This window comes from Mixophyes fleayi, chromosome 1, assembly GCF_038048845.1.
Source record: "Mixophyes fleayi isolate aMixFle1 chromosome 1, aMixFle1.hap1, whole genome shotgun sequence".
NCBI classification, from domain to species: domain Eukaryota; kingdom Metazoa; phylum Chordata; class Amphibia; order Anura; family Limnodynastidae; genus Mixophyes; species Mixophyes fleayi.
Window position 1 is genome coordinate 313,623,848 of NC_134402.1, and position 19,665 is coordinate 313,643,512.

The 19,665-nt window shown below is 44.7% G+C and overlaps 1 protein-coding gene and 1 non-coding gene across 6 annotated transcripts in view; both read left to right on the top strand.

The window, feature by feature from the left end:
* The window catches only part of CHD8 (chromodomain helicase DNA binding protein 8), a 111,874-nt gene that overhangs the window by 63,553 nt on the left and 28,656 nt on the right, over nucleotides 1-19,665 (top strand). For all 5 annotated transcript variants that reach the window (XM_075212078.1, XM_075212115.1, XM_075212097.1 and 2 more), the window contains exons 22-32: nucleotides 261-454; nucleotides 618-817; nucleotides 913-1,069; nucleotides 1,320-1,409; nucleotides 6,366-6,469; nucleotides 7,360-7,486; nucleotides 7,754-7,826; nucleotides 7,927-7,978; nucleotides 13,914-14,115; nucleotides 14,260-14,468; nucleotides 14,628-15,143. In XM_075212078.1, coding sequence (XP_075068179.1) covers nucleotides 261-454; nucleotides 618-817; nucleotides 913-1,069; nucleotides 1,320-1,409; nucleotides 6,366-6,469; nucleotides 7,360-7,486; nucleotides 7,754-7,826; nucleotides 7,927-7,978; nucleotides 13,914-14,115; nucleotides 14,260-14,468; nucleotides 14,628-15,143 — 1,924 coding nt within the window. The remainder of the gene's footprint in view (nucleotides 1-260; nucleotides 455-617; nucleotides 818-912; nucleotides 1,070-1,319; nucleotides 1,410-6,365; nucleotides 6,470-7,359; nucleotides 7,487-7,753; nucleotides 7,827-7,926; nucleotides 7,979-13,913; nucleotides 14,116-14,259; nucleotides 14,469-14,627; nucleotides 15,144-19,665) is intronic.
* LOC142137235 (small nucleolar RNA U6-53/MBII-28) lies at nucleotides 7,545-7,657 on the top strand. The gene has a single exon (XR_012687879.1). It is a non-coding gene; the product is annotated as a small nucleolar RNA U6-53/MBII-28 (small nucleolar RNA).

The window sequence follows — 19,665 nt, forward strand, 5'->3', positions numbered from 1 at the left end:
CGTCACCATCCTCCTTTGATTGCATGAATTCCTTCTTTATCACCCCAGTTTTACCACTCACTGAGCCCCCTCTTATTCACTTGTAGCCTAATCAGAAGCCAGTAGTTTTGTGCACCTGCTTTATAATTGGCCCCATTTGATGTTTCTCACTAGAAGAACAAGAAAGACAGATATTTGGAATCCACCCCCATCATTTTGAACTGGCTCCCATTGTCTTCCTTTATAATGGAAACCTTAACCATTCTCTTGCTGTCTTGCAGAACACACTTGTAATAGACACACCCCGTGTTAGGAAACAAACTCGACACTTTAGTAACAAGGATGATGATATGGTAGAGTTTTCAGACTTAGAAAGTGATGATGATGATCGTCCACGTGCTCGGCGTCAGGATCGCAAAAACGGTTATGGCCGTACAGACTGTTTTCGTGTGGAGAAACATCTACTAGTATATGGGTAAGCGGCTAAACTGAACTTCTATAATGTACCACTTGGCTATGTAATGGAGCCGTACTCTCCCAGGAGCTTCTGTTGTATCCATAGTTGAGTGTGTGGAGGGGAGCTGTTTTCGATTCAATCAAAAAAAGATACCATTTAAAATGACCCTGATTTTTATTAGATGGGGTCGCTGGCGGGACATACTAGCTCATGGCCGCTTTAAACGTGGAATGATGGAACGAGATGTGGAGAGAATTTGCAGAGCCATCTTAGTATATTGTCTGTTACATTATCGGGGAGATGAGAACATAAAGAGTTTTATCTGGGACCTGATCACCCCTGCAGAGAACGGCAAAACTAAACAGCTGCAGAACCACTCTGGTAATTACAATGATTTTCATAGTCAATCTCTAATTCTACTGACATGATGGAAAATGTGTATATGTTGGCTTATATTAATCTTTTTATATACTCAGGTCTTTCCATTCCTGTCCCTCGTGGACGCAAGGGCAAGAAAGTGAAATCTCAAAGCAGCTTTGACATACACAAAGCGGACTGGATCCGCAAGTACAATCCGGACACTATGTTTCATGATGAGGGCTACAAGAAGCATCTAAAGCACCAGTGCAACAAGTGAGGACATATGGGCCTCTGTTAATAGAAAATTTAGGTTTAATGTGTTTAAGTGTATTGAATGTTCTCCCACTAAGAAGTGTGCTGTTCAAAATTATTATGGAGTTTTGTCATTGTGTAGATTGTCTGCATTAAACCTGTTAAAATATATTTTAACTATATGGCCCTGTGGATTAACATGATTGCTATTCAATGTAAGAAAAAAAAAAAAAAGTGCCATACAACTTACTCTTCATTTGTGCCCCTGTAGGGTACTGTTGCGTGTCCGGATGTTGTATTATCTCAGACAGGAAGTGATCGGGAACCAGGCTATGAAGGTGCTGGGAGGAGTGGATGCCAGGTGAGTTTTTTTTCACTTCAAGAATTGACTGACAAATAATCTTTCTCTTTCTTGCCATTGTCGGGGACACTGCAACACTTTGGGTAAAATAGGTGGATCTGGAGTAACGGCATTTTAACACAAACGCTGTGCCCCTCTCATGGGAGCCATCATCATTTATTTTATTTTTTTGTTGTTTTTTTTAAAGTGTTCTCTGGAGTAGGGGGTTTTTCTCTTTCATCCATCTGGGGGACACTGCTACCATGGGGTTGTGTGGGGTAGGAGGAGTTTTGGCACTTAACTAGTTAACTAAGAGCTGCCGACAGACCCCTCCCCTGCCAACCCCCCAGTAACTTCAGTTTGTGTTAGGTACCCAAAGGAGTTCGGCTGTGTATGTGTAGCTGCGTGCCGTGAATGGTTTTTCACTGCTGGTAGGATTTAACTTTTATTTTAAACTTCTTTTTTTTTTTTTTCCGCAGAAGAGGGACAGGTGTGCTCTGTTTTAACAGGGCACACTCGTCCGGAGAAGCTGCTGTCAGCAGGGAGCCAAACGGCTCGCGCTGACAGCTGATGAGGACTTTACAAGGGCTTCTCTCAGTGTGACAAGCGGCTTATACAAGCCGCTGTCACATGGAAGTTACAGGATACAGGCGCTGCCACGGGCCTAGAGCGCCGGTAACCTTGTCAGCCTCGGGGGACATGTTGGAATGAACAAAGTCCCCTCTTCAGCAAAGGAGGAGGAACTTGGTTCACTGGTCCCGGACTGCAAGGCGCTGATGGAGGCTGGATGGAAAGGTGATTCTGCTTAAAAAAGAAGCAAAATCGCCAGGTCTGCTGCGGGTGATGAGGCATACAAGGCAGCAGGGAATAGCTGTATGGTGGTTTTTCATTTCTGTTAGAACAGGTATATTTGGCTCTTGGTGCTTTACCTTTCTAGGACATTCTAAGTGTAACACTAAGTTAGTGAACAACAGGACCCAGGGGTGCTTTGTACTGACTGTGGAGGGGCTTCTGTGGCAGCGCAGCCAAAAGCTAGCGCCATAACTTTAACAGAGGCTCCAGAGTGGGCGGCTCTCCTGACGCAGGGGGTTAGTACTTTGGTACAACTGCTTTCTAAGCCGGCTGAAATTCCACTGGTAGCTGCTGTACTACCTTCTACTTTCGGAATGTTAGCCTCTCTGTTTGGGAGCATCTACGCAGATGTCCGGCTCTCTTACCTCAGTAGTAGGACAGTCTCCTTCCTTATCTCGGGCATCTCCCCTTACGGGGCGCCTGCCTGGTCTGAATCGTTGGTAAAGGGTCTAGATTGGTTAAACCAATTATTAGAGAACCCTAGGCATTTACCTAAAAATAGGAGACATAGATCAGCTAATCCTCTTCTAGCTTTATCCCACTTAGAGGAGGAAGGTAAACTGTTGGATCCTCAGAGAAGGAAGGTGAACTGTTAGAAGATTCTGTTTCTGCATTGGCGGTATCAGAGAAGAGTCCAAGATATCAGGATATGGATGACCTGGTTATGGCAATGCATCAGACCTTGGGATTTTTAGAGTTGGAAGAGGCTAGGTCTGCAGACTGGGGTCTTTTCAAGAAGGCATCAAGACAGGCGGTCCGTTTTTCTCCCTCTGCGGAGTTGAGGGAATGCAGAAGCATCTTAGGAACAGCAAACTTTTTGTCAGGCTGTTTCCAAGAGGTTTGGGTCGTTATATCCTCTGCAGGAGGATGATAGGACCCGTTGGGAACAAGTGCCGAGGGTGGATACCCCAGTGGTGCGGATAGCCCGCCAAACTACGCTGCCTGTCCCAGGGGCAGCTTCATTACAAAACCCCACTGACCGTAAGTTAGAAACAAAGTCTAAAGTCTTTCTATACGCCAGCGGGTCCAAATTTCAGGCCCGCGTTTTCATCTGCATGGATTGCTAGGGCGATGGAAGCGTGGGCTGGTCAGTTGGCGTCGGCTTTGCAGGATTCTGAGTTTCTTCCTAAGGAGGCCTCGGTATGTTTGAGGCGGCCCAGAGCTCGGCATTTATTTCGTCTATATCGGCTACGGCTGTAGCAGCTAAAAGAATGATAGACTTGGTGGGACCAGCCCCTCGAAGGGTTTTTGTAACCCGTTTTCCATGCCATCCACAGAAGAGACAGGCAATGTTCAATTGCGTCTATTCTCTTCTTTCGCAGGGAGTTATTGTGAAAGTTCTGGAAGATCAAAAAAAACTCGGGTTTTACTCCGACCTCTTTTTGGTCCAGAAGCCGGATGGCTCTTACAGGCCAGTGTTGATTCACGAACAGTTAAATCTTCACCTGCGGGTCGTTTCATTTAGAATGGATTCGGCCTCCGTCCTACAGGATAGATTCCCATAGGGGGCCGGGCTCAGACAGACACAGAGCTCCCAAGCCATCGGACAAGTCCACAGCATGATTGTAATAGCCTGCCATGATTCTGTGGTTGAATCCAATTTACTGCAATACCGGGACCAGTGGCAAGCTGCGACTTCAGGGGATCGGGACTCGCAGCTGTCATAGACCTCATAGTTTTACCCCCGGATAGATTCTTCACCACAGGTCTGCCCTTGTGTGACCTGAAGAGGTTGGAGCTAAAGGGAGCCATCTGGAAGCTACTGGCCTCAGGCGTGATTGGTCCTGTCCCATCTCTGGATCAATGTTAGGGGTTTTACTCCTACCTCTTTCTGGTTCCAAATCTCAACAGTTCACTTCGTCCAATCTTTAATCTCAAAACTCTCAACAAGCAAGTACAGGTTTTGGGGTTTTAGAGTCCTTGCAATCTGTGATTGAGGAAGTGGACCAGGAGGAGTTCCTGGCATCCCTCGACATCAAGGGTGCATACCTCCACATTCCCATTTGACAGGGTCATCCTTTGTTTTGCAGTCAGAGAGGGAGCATCATCAGTTCAGGGCTTTGTCCTTTGGTCTTTCTTTCGCCCCAGAGGTTTTCACAATGGTTATGGCTGGCATTCTGCCTTCAGAGGGAATTATTATTGTGCTTTACGTGGGTGACCTGTTAAAGGTTCTGTCTGCATGTGTCATTTTACAACACATTTACCTTACTGTTAATTTTATGGAACTTCATCGTTGGGTTCTAAATCTTCCCACGTTATCCTTGATACCCACTCAAAGGATGTGATTCCTGGGTCTCGACTTTGACACAGTGTGTCAGAAAGTGTTCTTTTGCTTCAGCATAAGACCTGGTCGCTTCTGGCAGTTTTAACACTTCTTGCTTTAGTCTGTCCCGGGTTCTATCTTTCCTATAGGTCAGTCTTGATAGGGCCTCTATCTGTCTTCTCTAAAACTGCAGGTCTCGGCGCTCTCAATCATCTTTCAGCGCAAGCTGGCAGTTATGAGGGATGTCCAGACTTTCCTGCAGCAGGTTCTACATTCTCAGCTTCCCCTTTGTACATCCGGTTGAACTTGGGATCTTAATCTGGTGCTCAGGGCTCTTGCTAAGTAACCCATTGAGCCTTTTGAATTCTGCTGATCTATGGTATGTGACTTTGGAAGGTGGTGGTTTTACTCGCCATTTCCTATGCTCGTTGCTTGTCTGAACTTGGGGCGTTGTGCTGCAACACCCCATTTCTGGTATTTCACTTTGATATGGTGCTTTGCACTAAAACCTCCTTTGTACCAAAGTTGCTTATTCTGTTTCACTTGAACCAGGTAATTGTTATTCCATCTTTCTGTCTTCGGTCCCAGTCTTCTGATAAATCCTTGCGTCTTCTGGATGTGGTCTGGGCCCTCTGGTGCTATGTCGATAGGACTTTTTCTATTTGTAAGTCTCATGACCTTTTCATCCTCTATGATGCCCACAAGCAGCGTTGGTCAGCATCTAAGTAGTCCATTGCTCCGTTGGCTTATGTCCACAATTCATTTTGGCTTATGTCCACAATTCATTTTGGCTTATGTTCAGGCAGCTCAGCCTGTACCTTTGGGCTTGAAGGCTCATTCCACCAGGGCTTTGGGTGGGCGGTGCGTTTCGGTGCTTCAGCTGAACAGTTGTGACTAGCTGTGATATGGTCGTCTGTCCACACTTTCTAAATTCTACAAGCTTTGCATCTCAGGATGCTAGCTTTAGGAGCAAGGTGTTACATGCAGCTGTTTCAGAGCAATCCCTCTCTTCGGGCCTGCTTTGGTATGTCCCCAATGTGTCTGTGTCCCTTAGTGGCAAGAGAGGAAAAAGGATTTTTTTTTTTTTTTTTTATTTTTTTTTTCTTGCTGTAAAATCCGTTTCTCTAATCTTTTGGGGAACACTGCGCTCTCTCTCCTGTTGCTCTAGCTGTTTATGGTTGATGTGTACTTTTGCGTTGTTTATTGTTACGTGTGTGTTGGCCCTCCTTTGAGCTTTTATTTAAACAAATAAAAAAACTGAACATGGAACAGGCATAGTAGGAGAGAAGAGAGCCATTTTAAATATTTGAGTATTAAAGTGCCTTTACTCCAGATACACTCACTATACCCGAATGTCAGTCTCCCCCATTGGAGTTGGAAAATAGATTCTTTGGGGAGTAGAAAATAACCCCCCCTCCCCTCCATGTCTCTGTTTACGCTTTCTTTGTCAAGCAATATATTGATATATTGTACCCTTCCAACGTATTCTGTTTTTGTAGCCTGGAAATATTAGGACACAGAATGGAGGGAGGAAGTTCACAATGATAGAGTTGGGCTACACAATTCTTCCTTGTATATATCCTGTAGGGTTTTTTTTTATTTTAAATAATCTTCCCAAAGTACACAGGAGATATAATTGTATTTAAATACAAGCATGTTGCTGTCCCCTGAAGCATGGCAGGGGGTATTTTCTTTATTATATATTTTTTTTTTTTTCCCCTTCCTCCATCTGCCCATTTCCAACACAGGAGCCCTAGTTGATCGTTAAGAAACGTCAGGGCACGCTGGCTTTTTACAGGCATGTGTTTTGTTGTCAACTAGAGTGGACCTTTATTGTGCTAATATGTGACTCCTCACTACAGGGAAATTGATATATGGGTCCCTCAGGTTGATCAGGCAGACGTTCCTTCACTCTGGTGGGACAGAGAGGCTGATAAGTCTCTGCTCATAGGCGTCTTTAAACATGGTGAGTTTGGGTATTTGGTTTATGTTGAACTATTGTTTTAAGATATTTATTCTGTTACTCATACCTATTTTTTAAATCGTGTCTTATTGAATTTTATAGAATAGAGATTCAAAACAGTATAAACAAAAAGCATAGGTACAGTCGAAGGTTCACCTACCAGTTTATATACCAGTGTATACCATATATAGCTACGAGATACCACAGTAATATGCACAACTTGCCTTTCATGCTTACAGTAAATTGGATTTTATTCAAAAAAGGAAATATTGGACAGTGATACACTGCCGTCTCTACTCTCTGCTTTATTGAAACACTTAATATACGAGCAACATATTCTGTGAAATATCCAATGAGCTATTGTGCTGTTTGGAGATCATGTTCTGACCTATAACCTAACAAGATTCATTCCATCTGTCCAACAATTTTGCTCAAATTTCAAAATACAACTTGTGTGTTTTTTATGTGTCCCCCTTATTGTTCACTAGTGAAATCCATTCCCCAAATCTGGGAGGATTAGATGCCATCCATTCTCTAGCTATGCTAACCTTGGCTAAAGTTAAGACATTTGATATTGTGAGCAAGACTACTAGACAATATTAAACGCATTTAAAACAAAAATACATGTACCTGATTTTAAAATTGGTGTGTCTATACCTGTTCTGGCTATACATCATGTTACCCCTCACCAAAATTCTTTTATTTTAGGGAATCACATAGGAGGTGCCAGAATGTACCAGCCACATACTCCTAACCCATTTTTAAATTAAATTGTACTCCTAATCTGTTTAATTGTTTTGTTGTTCATCACTAGTGGATTGCATTTAAAAATGTTGATCTTGAGAAATTTTCTCTTTAAATACTTGTAAGGACTTCATTCACTCTTGTTGCAGGTTATGAAAAGTACAACACCATGCGTGCTGACCCGGGACTTTGCTTTTTGGAGAAAGTGGGGGGGCCCGATGAGCAGGCAATTGCGGCTGAGCACCATGCACAAGACTTTGCTGAACTACCTGAGAGGTGAAAATTGTTCCTAGAAATCTAAATAATTGTATATGACAGATTATGCATGTGGTGTGGCCAATGATGAGTTGCCATGCTAATATCGACGCAACAGCCAGGACCGTGTAGGCTCTGAGCTGGGGGGCGGCTGAGTTCAACTATCTTCTCACCTTGTGAGCTCTGAGGCCAGCTAAAACTGGATTGATTCAGTGTAACTAGATTGTGAGATCGATTTTATTGGTATTTGCATTTGTAACATGCTGCAAACTCCTTCAATTCCCTCAGCGGAGACTTTGATAGAGATATTGAAGATCCAGAATATAGACCACTCCATGTCCAGAAAGATCCTGAGGACGAGGTGAGCTGAGAGGGACTGTTTTGTCATGAGAACAATATATGGTGCTTTACCAATGAGGATTCTTGTCTGATACTGATTTTATGACCTTATGCTGTTCTAGATGGATCCCCTAATGATGGATGAGGAAATATCCGTGGTGGATGGTGAAGAAGGTGAGTTTGAGAAGATAGGAACTACTAATGATACATTTATAAAGCCTCTGGGAGAGTGAAGCTATTTCACAGGTACTATACATCTATAGGCTATGCGTGCTATGGTGGTAGTTGCCTTTTATTGGTTGTTTTTTTTTTCCTGACGGTAAAATAACCAATGTAGCGATGAAGAGCCGATAGAATTAAAAGGTTGACTGAAAAGCATCTGCTTTCAGTTCCCAGACATCAAGTGCCTGTTAGTTTAACTTGGTATTGTTTTTTTTTTTTTGATGTGAATGTAATGGGGGTTTTTTGGGGCGGGGGGGGGGGGAGGGGGGTTTGTTTTTTGTTTTGTTTTTACCCCTGGTTATCACCTGTGGTGGTAATGTTTCAAGCCTGTTTGCCTCTCTGCATGGCTGCAGAGAAACTTCTATCTGTGCCTAGCATGTCCTCATATAGGGGGAGATCCTCAAGGCCTAAAGCGAAGGGGGCTTTTATTACAATGTTTACCTGTGTCTGATGTGTTTGCCAGTCTGCATCGGGTATAGTGTGCTTCTGTGGGCTTTGATTCTGACAAAGTGAAGTCTGCATATGGTCGAAAATGCTCATATAGTCCATTCCCATCTGGGTTCTCTCACACTCTTCACAGAGTCTGGTGGATTCCATGCCTTTAGCACTAGGCCAAGGTCCTACAGGTACTGTGGCAGTTGTCTCAGAGGAACCAGCTTGGGTCAGAGGTCTAGTGGCTTTGGTACAAAGCCTGGTTTAGTTTTCTTCTCTTTAGAGAGGATGTTTGAATCCACTACGCCATCTTCCTTGTGTGAACACAGGATGGTGTTGGACCCACAGCCTGGGAATGACATTCTGACTGTTCTTCCCAGGAGGAGGGCAAAGAGCTTGTTGGGTTAGATGTGGAAGTCCCCTCTGACCATCAGGGGTGGAGGAATTGATATGTGTAGTGTGCCTTGTGTTAAACCTTCCTGAGGCTGTGGAGTCTTCTCTGTTTAAACGGAGGTCGAAAAGTACTCTCTTCCATTTTTCTCCCACCTGGATGATTAGTTGGGTGAGGCTTGGAAGTTGCTAAATCGGAAGTTCCAGGTGTCCCGTAGGCTGCAGTCTAATCTCCCCCCTGAGGATATTGCTAAATGGGTTGCGCCTTTTCCAATGCAGCCAAGCTTTAGGTGCAGCAATCTCATCGGTGATCATTGCAGTGCTGGACGACTGTGAAGCAGACTCTTGGCAGGAATTCCCTACTCCCCTGGAGAATGGTCTCTTCATCAATACATGTTTTTATAGATCGTGAACAAATAGGAGCAGTCGGATGTCTGCATAAAGACATTGCTGTTGAACCACAAGGTGGAGTGTTTCCACTGAAGGACGAGTGATGCAAAGGTGTTTCTGGTAGACGCCATGAAATTTTCAACTAACCTACCTGCGCCCCCTGAAAGCAAAGCCTCCCCAGCTCCTAAAGATGGTAACCAGAGAAGGTGTACTTGTGATTCTACTTGCACTGGACTGACCAAGAATGTAGTGGTACACGGACATTCTCAAAATGATAGTAGGCTCGTCGTAGCTTCTACCTATAAGGCGGCATGCTCGGCTTTACCGGCATGGCTGTTGAAGCCATGATTCTTAAGCTTGTCTTCTGACAGTATAGTCGAAGCCATGATTGAAGCTAGAATGTCAGTAAAAATTATCCTATAGTATGGGATTGATATGATATTCTACCTCTTTTAAATTAGCCCAGCTTCTTCTGTTTTTGTAGGAGAATTTAGACAGCAGTCTGACACTTAGTTCTTTAAAGGTTCAGATCTCAGTCCTTTTGGTCTTTTTTTCAAAGGAAGCTAGAAGATCAAATGCACCTGCAAAAAAACGAACTTCTGGCAAAAATTCCAAAGAGTAGTGATCTCATCTCTTGTTTAATGTCTGGATTCTGACTGCCTGCTTTATTAGACTTTCAAAATGTCAGAAAACAGAGGACATGGTGGTTCTCTATGATGTGCGAAAGAGCGCTTGGTCTGTGTCTAAGCAGGTAATTGCTAGATGGATTACTTCAGAAATTCGACAGGCTTATATTGAAGCTGGGAAGCTGGTTTCTGAAAATGTAAGGGCACATTCTACCAGATCGGTGAGTGCCTCCTGGGCAGAGTGGCATGGGACCTTGACTGAGCAGCTGTGCTGACAGCCACCTGGTATTTGGTCAAAGTTCTACCATTTCAATTTGTTAGCGTTTATGATACTAGTTTGGGACAGAAGGCTTTGTGCACAGCAGTGGTTCCCATATGGGCAGCTTCAGTCCCTATGATTCCAGTGTCCCCTAGTTGGATAATGGAGAAATAAGTTTTTCATACTTTCCTCATTCATCCTATCTGGGGGACACTGCTACCATGGGGTTGTGTGCGGAGGAGGAGGAGTTTGGCAGTTAACCAGTTAACTGTGTTAATGTATGCTGCTGACAAGCCCCTCCCCCTCTGCAATCCCCCTGCAGTCTATTATTATTATCATTATAAGGCGCCACAAAGGGTCCGTAGCGCCGTACATTACATATACAGAAAACAGAACCAAGACACAACATGATACACAAATATATACAAACACAGGTGACAGGGTAATGCAAATCAGATTATATCTGACAGATAGTGAAAGGGATGGTAGAAATTAGCAAGAAGAAGGCCGAAGCTTAATAAAACAGGGAAAACAGGGTTAGCGAAGCAGGCCAAGAGGTACAGAGGGTGAAGGAACAAAAGGAGCACACAAGGAAAGAGGGCCCTGCTCATGAGAGCTAACAACCTAAAGGGAAGGGGGAGACACATAAAGGGTGGTACTAACTAGGGGAGAGAGCCAGGACAAGAAAGTTAGGAGGACTGATGGACTTGAATAAAGAAATGAGTCTTAAGGGCATGCTTTGAAGCCTTTGAGAGTAGATGCTAACCTGATGGAACGTGGACGTTCGTTCCACAGCAGTGGAGCAGCCCGGGCAAAGTCCTGAAGACGAGCGTGAGAGGAGGTGATCAGTGAAGTAGTGAGGCGGCGGTCAGAGGCAGAGAGGAGGGGGCGGGTAGGAGTGTAGGTAGAGATGAGATTGGAGATGTAGGGAGGGGAAGATTGACTAAGAGCTTTAAAGGTGAGGGTGAGGAGTTTAAATTTAATTCTGTAGGGTATGGTGAGCCAATGTAGTGACTGTTGGAGGGAGACCAGTCTTCAGTTTTAGTTGAGTGCCCAAGGGAGTTGTTCTTACTTATGCTAACAGTTTTATAATTATAGTTTTTACTATTTAAATTTTTTCTTTTATTAACAGGAATGTGCTCTGTCCTATATAGAGCACACTAGTTCAGTGAAAGGGGCAGCTGTCAGACATTGAGAGCTCTATAGCTCTCACTGACAGCAGGAGTTCTGTTTATATCCCCCTTCTCAGTGTGACTACAAGCAGCTATATGCGCTCACACTGATCTTTATCTGATCAGCCTCGGGAGGCTGCCATTAAGGAGCATACCAAGTCCCCTCCACAGAGAAAGGAGGGGGGAACTTGGTTACATGTTGCAGCAGCCACAACAGTTGCAGAGGAGCAGGATTCTAGTGATTTACTGCCTATTAAAGAGGCAGTAAATCGCCAGGTTGACATCTGAGGAAAAAAGAGGCAGATAAGAGGGCAGCTCCCCCACCTACACAGACCTTGTGGAATCTCCTCAAGGTGCCAAAAGAATGCCTGGGGAAAGCATAGCAGCTGCTGACAGCTCTCCTAAGGCTAACATCATGGTTGCCCACTCTCCCGGACATTCCGGGAGACTCCAGAATTTTTAGGAGTTCTCCCGGACTCCCGAGAGAGCAGGCAAATATCCCGGATCCAGATTTCGGCGTTGTTGAAGATGGCGGGGCTAAATGTGCCATCGTGGCCCCGCCCCCTGCTACGATTGGCTGAGATTGACAGGGGCGGAGCCACGGTCCCCCTCGACGGACCCCCCTAATTTAGATAGGGGTGTATTAGAAAATGTATTTCATGCAATTAGATTTAAAACATACAATACTACTTTCATAGATATTCTGTTGTCTCACACATAGCCTTAATAGGTATACTATCTTTTGACTTCTGTCATAAATTAGTTAGTATCTTTCTATTTCTTGTGTGATTGCCTGTATTACATTTTTATTGCTGTACACTGTTACCTTAAAATGTCTGACAAGGGTAAAGCACCTTGTGCTAAGTATTATTCCTGCTTCAAGTGTAAAGTTAAATTACCCATTGAACAGCAGGACCCGGGTGTGCTTTGTACGGACTGCGGTGGGGCTCCCATGGTAGCGCAGGCACACGCTAACGCACCACCAATAACGGAAACACTAGCGTGGGCGGCTGCCCTGACGTAGGGGGGTTACCACATTATTATAACTGCTTTCTAAACCCACAGAAAATTCCAGCGGTTGCTGTGGTACTCCCTTCAACCTCTGGAACGATGGCCCCCCCTTAGTTGAGAACCTTATCTGGTGTTTCACAACGATAGGGCAGTTCCTTTCCTGCCAAAAGTAGTTTCCGGTTTTCATGTAAACCAAGAAATGGTGGTTCCGTTGTTCACGGATGATCCACAAGTGTCTGGAACAGAATCAATGGAATTTCTGGATGTAGTCAGAGCTCTCCAAATCTGTCCATAGGACGTCAAGGTGCGTCGCACAGATTCTTTGTTTATTTTATTTGACTTTTCAAAACGTGGTTGGCCAGCCTCCAAGCAATCTATTGCTAGATGGCTTACGTCGACGATTAAGCAGGCTTATATCAATGCTAACCGACCTGTGCCAGATCGTATTGTTGCCCATTCTACCCATTCTGTAGGGGCGTCTAGGGCTGCGCGAAATGGGGCCTCGGCGGACCAGTTATGCAGAGCAGCCTCCTGGTCCTCGATCCATACCGTTACTAAATTTTACCAATTCAATGTCTTTGCATCGGCAGATGCCAGTTTATGCCGTAGTGCTCTACGTGCCGGGGTGTCAGAGTGGTCCCTCCCTTAAAAGGGCTGCTTTAGAAAGTCCCCATGGTAGCAGTGTCCCCCAGATAGGATGAAAGAGGATTTTTATACTTTTTATAAATCCGTTTCTCTGATTCCATCTGGGGGACACTGCGTTCCCTCCCTTCTGCTCTTATGCCGTTGGTCTTTGGTTGGGGCTTTATACTTAAACCGAAGACTGCAGGGGGATTGCAGAGGGGAGGGGTTTGTCAGCAGTATACATTAACACAGTTAACTAGTTAACTGCCAAACGCCTCCTCCTCCTCACACAACCCCATGGTAGCAGTGTCCCCCAGATGGAATCAGAGAAACGGATTTATCGTGAGTATAAAAATCCTCTTTTTGAGGCAGAGGGGAGGGAGGGAGGGGGACCATTACCTTTTTATTGTCTTTTACTCGTCTTTTGTTGCTAGTAAGTTGTACAGTTGAAAATCATTAGAAGTTGGGGGGTTCGTTTGTTTTTGTATCGGTTTACAGCTTTTAGATGTTCAAACCTTCCATTTTTAAATTTTACAAAGATATAAAAAAATTTTTTTAGTTTTCTATAGAATACCACTCAAAGTACACACAAAGAACATTTTATAGTAAAACACTGAGTAATATTTAAAAGTAAATGTAAAGACTCAAAAAACCTAAAAGAATCCCAAAAACCCTAAAATATCTTGTTTTAAGTATGTAAAATGGTGGGTCTGTAAAACGTGCCTTTAAATCAAGTGAGAGATTTTGGACCGTTTAATGTCATGAAGTATTTCCAACATAAGAAAATATTCGTTCTGATAGACTCAAAAGCTGATAACCTATCAGAGATGCACAACGTGCAAATATTCAATAAGGGTCATCAATGCCTCAGTGCAAGTTTTCATAATTTACCAAAATTAGACTGATAGGATAGTCTGTAGATAAGCTATTAAATGCAAATCCAAAGGCGGGAATTCTAATTATGACTTTCTCTTTCTCTTTAGCAACACCTATGCCAAGTGGCATGTTATGGCCCCCTGGCTCAGCTCTTACAGCCCGCCTTCGCCGCCTTGTCACTGCCTACCAGCGTACCTACAAACGTGAACAGCTAAAAATGGAAGCCGCAGAACGAGGTGACAAACGCAGGAAACGTTGTGAAGCGGCTTTTAAATTGAAGGAAATTGCACGTCGGGAGAAACAGCAGAGGTGATCATTATTGTGGGGTTATGGTCTTCTGTGGATGACAAATCATTCAATAAGAAGGGGGTTGTCGTATAGTATTATACATTCAGCATTCTGTTCCCTCTGCTTTGTTGAATTCTATTTTAATTATTTTATTTTCTCTAATAGGTGGACACGTCGTGAGGCTTGTGACTTTTTCCGTGTACTGTCCAGCTTTGGGGTTGAATATGACCCTGACACACAACATTATGATTGGCAAAGATTCCGCAGCTTAGCAAGGCTTGATAAGAAAACAGATGAGTCGCTACTCAAATATTTTCATGGTTTTGTGGCTATGTGTCGACAAGTATGTCGTTTGCCACCAGCAGCAGGAGATGGTGAGTAACAGTAACCAATATGTACTGCCCAGTTATAATTACAAGGTTTGTGTTTGTTTATTTTGCTTCCTGTTTGTTCCGATGAACTACATATATAATTGCTGGAGATGTATTGTGAGCATTTGGCATCTCCATTTATATTTGTCTTTCTTATTTTAGAGCCCCCAGACCCATCTCTCTTCATTGATCCTATCTCTGAGGAACGTGCTTCACGAGCTTTGTTCAGACTTGACCTCCTGCGCAGGGTGCGTGAGCAGGTTCTGTGTCACCCCTTGCTTCCTGCACGCTTGTCCCTATGTCGGCCGGACTCAGAATTACCAGAGTGGTGGGAAAGTGGTCGTCATGATAAGGAACTCCTTGAAGGAGCTGCACGCTATGGTCTAAGTCGCACAGATCTTACAATTATGCCAGACCCTTCATTTACGTTCCTGAGCTGCCGGCTCGGCTACCTCCAATCCAGGGGCATTTCTAGCCTCTCCCGCCCATCCACTCCACCTACTGTCCCGTCTCTGGCTTCCACAGAACATCAGCCCCCTCATATTTTGTCGCTCTCCTCGTCTGTCAGCTCCTCTCCAGCTCCACGCCGATCTTCCTGTTCCTCATCCTCTTCATCATCCAATTTAGAAGACTCCTCAGATGATGAGAGCAATGAAAGTAGAGTGGGCAAACTTAACGGTGAGTATATGTGAGAAGAGTATTTCTTGCCAAAATACAAATTTTATTGTATTTGTTATATCCACTGTGCAAAATGAATTGATTAATCTGACCTCTATTCAGACACTTTTTAAAATAATTATAATGCAATATAATAATTATATTTACGTACTTGGTTAACAGATGATGTAAATATGGTGTCTTTTCCAATGCACAATTAAAAACTAAAAGTAAATGTACTTTAAGTGCAGTACAATTCTAACAATATAAAATATTTTAATAACCCATGTTGACCTTTTATTTCGCCAAACTGTAAACCAGACGACAACACTGTAGTAGTGATATGTCTGTTAATAAAGTTAATTTCTCTTTCTTCCTATGGAGACACTGGATATGCAGGGGTATAGAGTGCTATGACAGGAGTTTTTGCACTTTTAAATATGCATCCACCTGCCACCTCTATACCGCATTTTCTCTTTCCTGCCATTGGTGGACACTGCAACACTTTGGGGTATAGTATGCAGATCTGGAGTAAGGCACTTTAACACTCAACATTTTGAGTGGCTATCTTCTCCCCTCCGCGTGGACCACCGTGGCTTAGACATGCATTGCTGCATTAGTTCCCTGCCCTGGGTCCTCCTCATCTGGTGATTTTGTTTCAGGCTGTACCTCGTTGGCTATTTCATATATTTTATTCTTGTCCTTCTTGCTGTGCTCTTTAGTTTAATGTATTTTATGTGCTCTGTTGCCTGTCTTTGTAACCAATATCTAGGTTAACGGACTTTTGTATAGTGTTTGGGCCTCTGGTTAACTTACAATCTTTAAGAAAATGAGACCTCGCTTATTAATACCTTATTATATCTTTAAATTATGTTCTGGTGTGTTTGTAATTTATATATCCCAATGTCTGAAAAGAGGTGATGGATGCTTATAGTGCACAGGACACGTCGACATCGTAAGGTATGGAGGATTTATTCCTGTGTGTTAGGCAAACACACAAGGTTACGAATTTCTCTGGCTTCTACCTTTTGAAAACGCAGAAGAAGCGGACTGTTTCCCTCTTCACTCCTTCAAAGGACGTTCTTGCCAGCATCCGCTTTGCCATTGCTCCTGCAAGGGTGCCTGAAGAGGGCAGACCAGGTACCACTAATGTTACCTCCTCCTGCCGCTTGACTGCGCCCAGCGCGTTCTCGCTCTTGTTCGCCCTCGCCTTCTCTTGCCCAGCTGCCCGTCACCACAAGGAATCTTAGGAGCATTGTGTGGGATTTAGGTTCCACTGTAAAGGTTGGGTAACATTTGGCCTGCTGTATTACAGTTTTTGCAGTCTGTTTTACCCAAGGAATTGCATGTGTACTGATAATACGTGGCTGGGGGGCCTTAGGCTCTGCTGCTGTATTACCGGACAAATCAACTTGGGCAGAAGGCTTCCTAAGCTTGGTACAGAATCTTGTTCAGTTGGCAGTCTTCTGTAGAGGTTTATGAAATATGCCTCCGCAACTAAACGGCAGAAATGCCAAGCTCCTGCTGCTCTTCAGTCTTGGTAGGTCTACGACTCTGAGATGTTCTCCCAATAGGGTGGTGAGTTGGTCTAGTACCCTGATGAGTTCTCCGTAAAGGACTGTCAAGCATACCGGGATGGAGCAAGGCTGGGCCATCCCCTACCTTGCTGCAGGCTCATGATCAGTAGACTGCCTAGACCTCAATGTCAGCAGACTGATCTTCCTGAACTGCTCTTAATACCTACCAGCAGAGTGTGCTCATGACCAAGGACATATTTCTCTCCTTACAGGGGCTCACAACAATCCCCTCCCCAACTTCCCCTTCCCCTTTGCAGCTGCATGAAGTTGTCACAATGCAGCTTCAGGCTCTTTGAAAAAAAACTCCCGAGTAACCTGGAGTTCAATGCCCTAGTTGGTGGCATACTTCATTCATCTGGGAGGCACAAAGAGTGCCCAGGCCATGAGAGGAGCCTGCAGGATCTTTTGATTAGCGGAACATTTCATCCATTGTGGCAGGGTTTACCCTAGGTCTGAAAAACTTGGATACAGGCTTTCTCAACTAGGCCCTTTTCCTTCAGTTGATGAATCCCAGTTGAGACACTTGGTGGTGCACGACTGCTCCTGGATATTGGATTCACAAGGGTTGCTAGTAGATGCCATGTCTGTACAAATGGGACTTCTGTTTGATTTACATGTTTCTCTTTCATCCAATCTGGGGGACAATGCTACCATGGTTTGAATGAGGGGACCATGGAGTTGCCACTTAACTAGTTAATTCCTTAATGTAACTTCTTGACATAATTCCTCCCCTCTGCAACGCCCTGTAGCAAGGAGCTTCTTTCTTCTAAGCTGCTCTTCCGTCTGGCTCTCACTGACTGTTTAAGGCTGAATAGTGATTACAGCGACTTTCAGCCGCTGTTACTCTTTTCTCCACTTGCTAGCCGCTGCTGCCATTAGACAGAGCACACCGCGCTTAAGTGCAGGCAGCCAACACTTTGCTGGCTCATACCAAGTCCCCTGCTAACTAGGAGGTGTGGACTTGGCTAAAAGGAATGCTAACTTTGGTTGGCAGAACGTCAAGGAGCAACGAAGAAGGCAGGTTTCGGGCTTGGTATACAGAAACCATCTCAAACGGCCAGAGCATTAACAATATAATGTACTCACCCAGACCTCGGGCACAACACAAGAGTCTTAAGTTCACTCATCCCCTCATTTCAGTCTCTGACTCTACAGGATCGTCCTGAATAAGAGGGTGGACTCATGAAGGACTCTGACTCCCATCTGGTTGGACACTTGGAGGAACAGTCTGGGAGTTGGGGTATAGAGGTTCTGGTCCTGGTAGTACGTCAGTCCTTAGATTAGAAGACTCTTGGTCGGCTGACCTGGGTCTCTTCAAACAACAAAACCGGTGGGTCCGTTGTTTCCCGCTGTCACGTGAATTTACTGACATAGTGAAGTGGGTCTGGAAACAGCTAGGTCTGTGTTCGTGATGCATCAGACAGCTTCATAAGCCTTTATCACACAGCAGGTTGATGAAGAGGCACGCTGGGAACATGTGCCAAAAGTAGATACGCCAGTAGCTAGAGTGGCTCGCCACACAACGCCTTCGAGTGCTGGGTTCAGCTGTCCAAGAGGGAACCAACATCAAGGTCGAGGGCTTTATCAAGTCCATTTATGTGGGGGTGGGCACTCTGGTCAAACCCATGCTGTCTTTGGCTAAGGTAGCTAGAGCTATGGAAACCTGGTCTGACCAGCTGGCAGCTGGTTTTTGGGATTTAGAACTACTTCCCCTGGCTCTACATTAAGAGGCCTCAGGATATCTTTGAGGCAGTACTGGGACGCAGATGCTTGGTTGTAAATGTGCCTAGAGGCTCTTGCTTTTTTGGACTTTAATTGGATAATCTAATATGTCAGGCCACAGGGAGGTAAGTGCTCCTCCTTCCGGTGAATGTCCCACAAACCTCCGGTCCATAGATTTGAATCTTTTCATCAGCCTTTTCATGGTGGTTCTTCTACCAGAGGTCTGTCTTAGAGGTAGACCCTTTGCGACCAGAGGTTCATCCCTGAGAGGCAGATCTTTTTGCTGTGCAAGATGCCCAGATTCGAAGCTCCCTGATAAGCCTGCAGCCTGACAGGATTCTTCTCCTCACAGCTGCAGGATTTGTTCAGGGAACAAATGGGCAGTGTCCTTTTAGGATCGGTGGATCATGCAGCGGGGTTATGCGATCGATCTCCTTGGTCGGGCCCCTCATCGCCTCTTTACCACTGCTACTTCCACGTGATCCCGTAAACAGATCAGTGATGCTCCAGTTGGCCGCTTTGCTTCTTTCAGAAGGCGTTATCTGCTAGACTCCATTGGGGGCAAAGGAACCAGTGATTCGGCTCCAAACTCTTTCTGGCACACAAGTCAGACTGATTTTTTTTTTAATCTATCCCATCCTCCATCTCAAGGTTCACAACCTGCACCTTTGGAAGGACACATCCTGCATTGAGTCACTACGCTCAGTGATAAATGGGTTGGAGCTAGAAGAGTTACTGGCCTCCATTGTCCCTTATCTGGAAGACTTACTGATCAAGCCAGACTCGGATCAGTTCCTGACACTTCCTCATCAGGGTACTGGAACAACATGGGCTGGCTGGGGGGGTTCATCAACCTCCAATGTCACCAATGGGTCCCCTGTCAATTCTACTCATCCTAGATACCGAGGCACAGAATATTTTTCTCCCAGAAACCAAGGTACTTTCCGTCTGGGCCCACAGTGAGTAGAATTCCACCAATCAATTGCCCTTCTATACTTCTCTGCAGCCAGGTACTTGGGCAGATGGTTTCCACCTTCAAAACACTCCCTTACAGATGATTCTACTCTGACCTTCCTGTGGAACATCTTGACAAAAAGGTCTGGCTCCCCTCTCCACTTGGATTCACAATTGTTCCAGTTGTCGCTGAGGCACATATCTCTCTTGGTTGATGACTTGTGCAGGATCACCTGATTGTAGGCAGGTTCTTGTTCCGTGGTGTTGTCTCCAGGGCTGGGGAGCAGTGG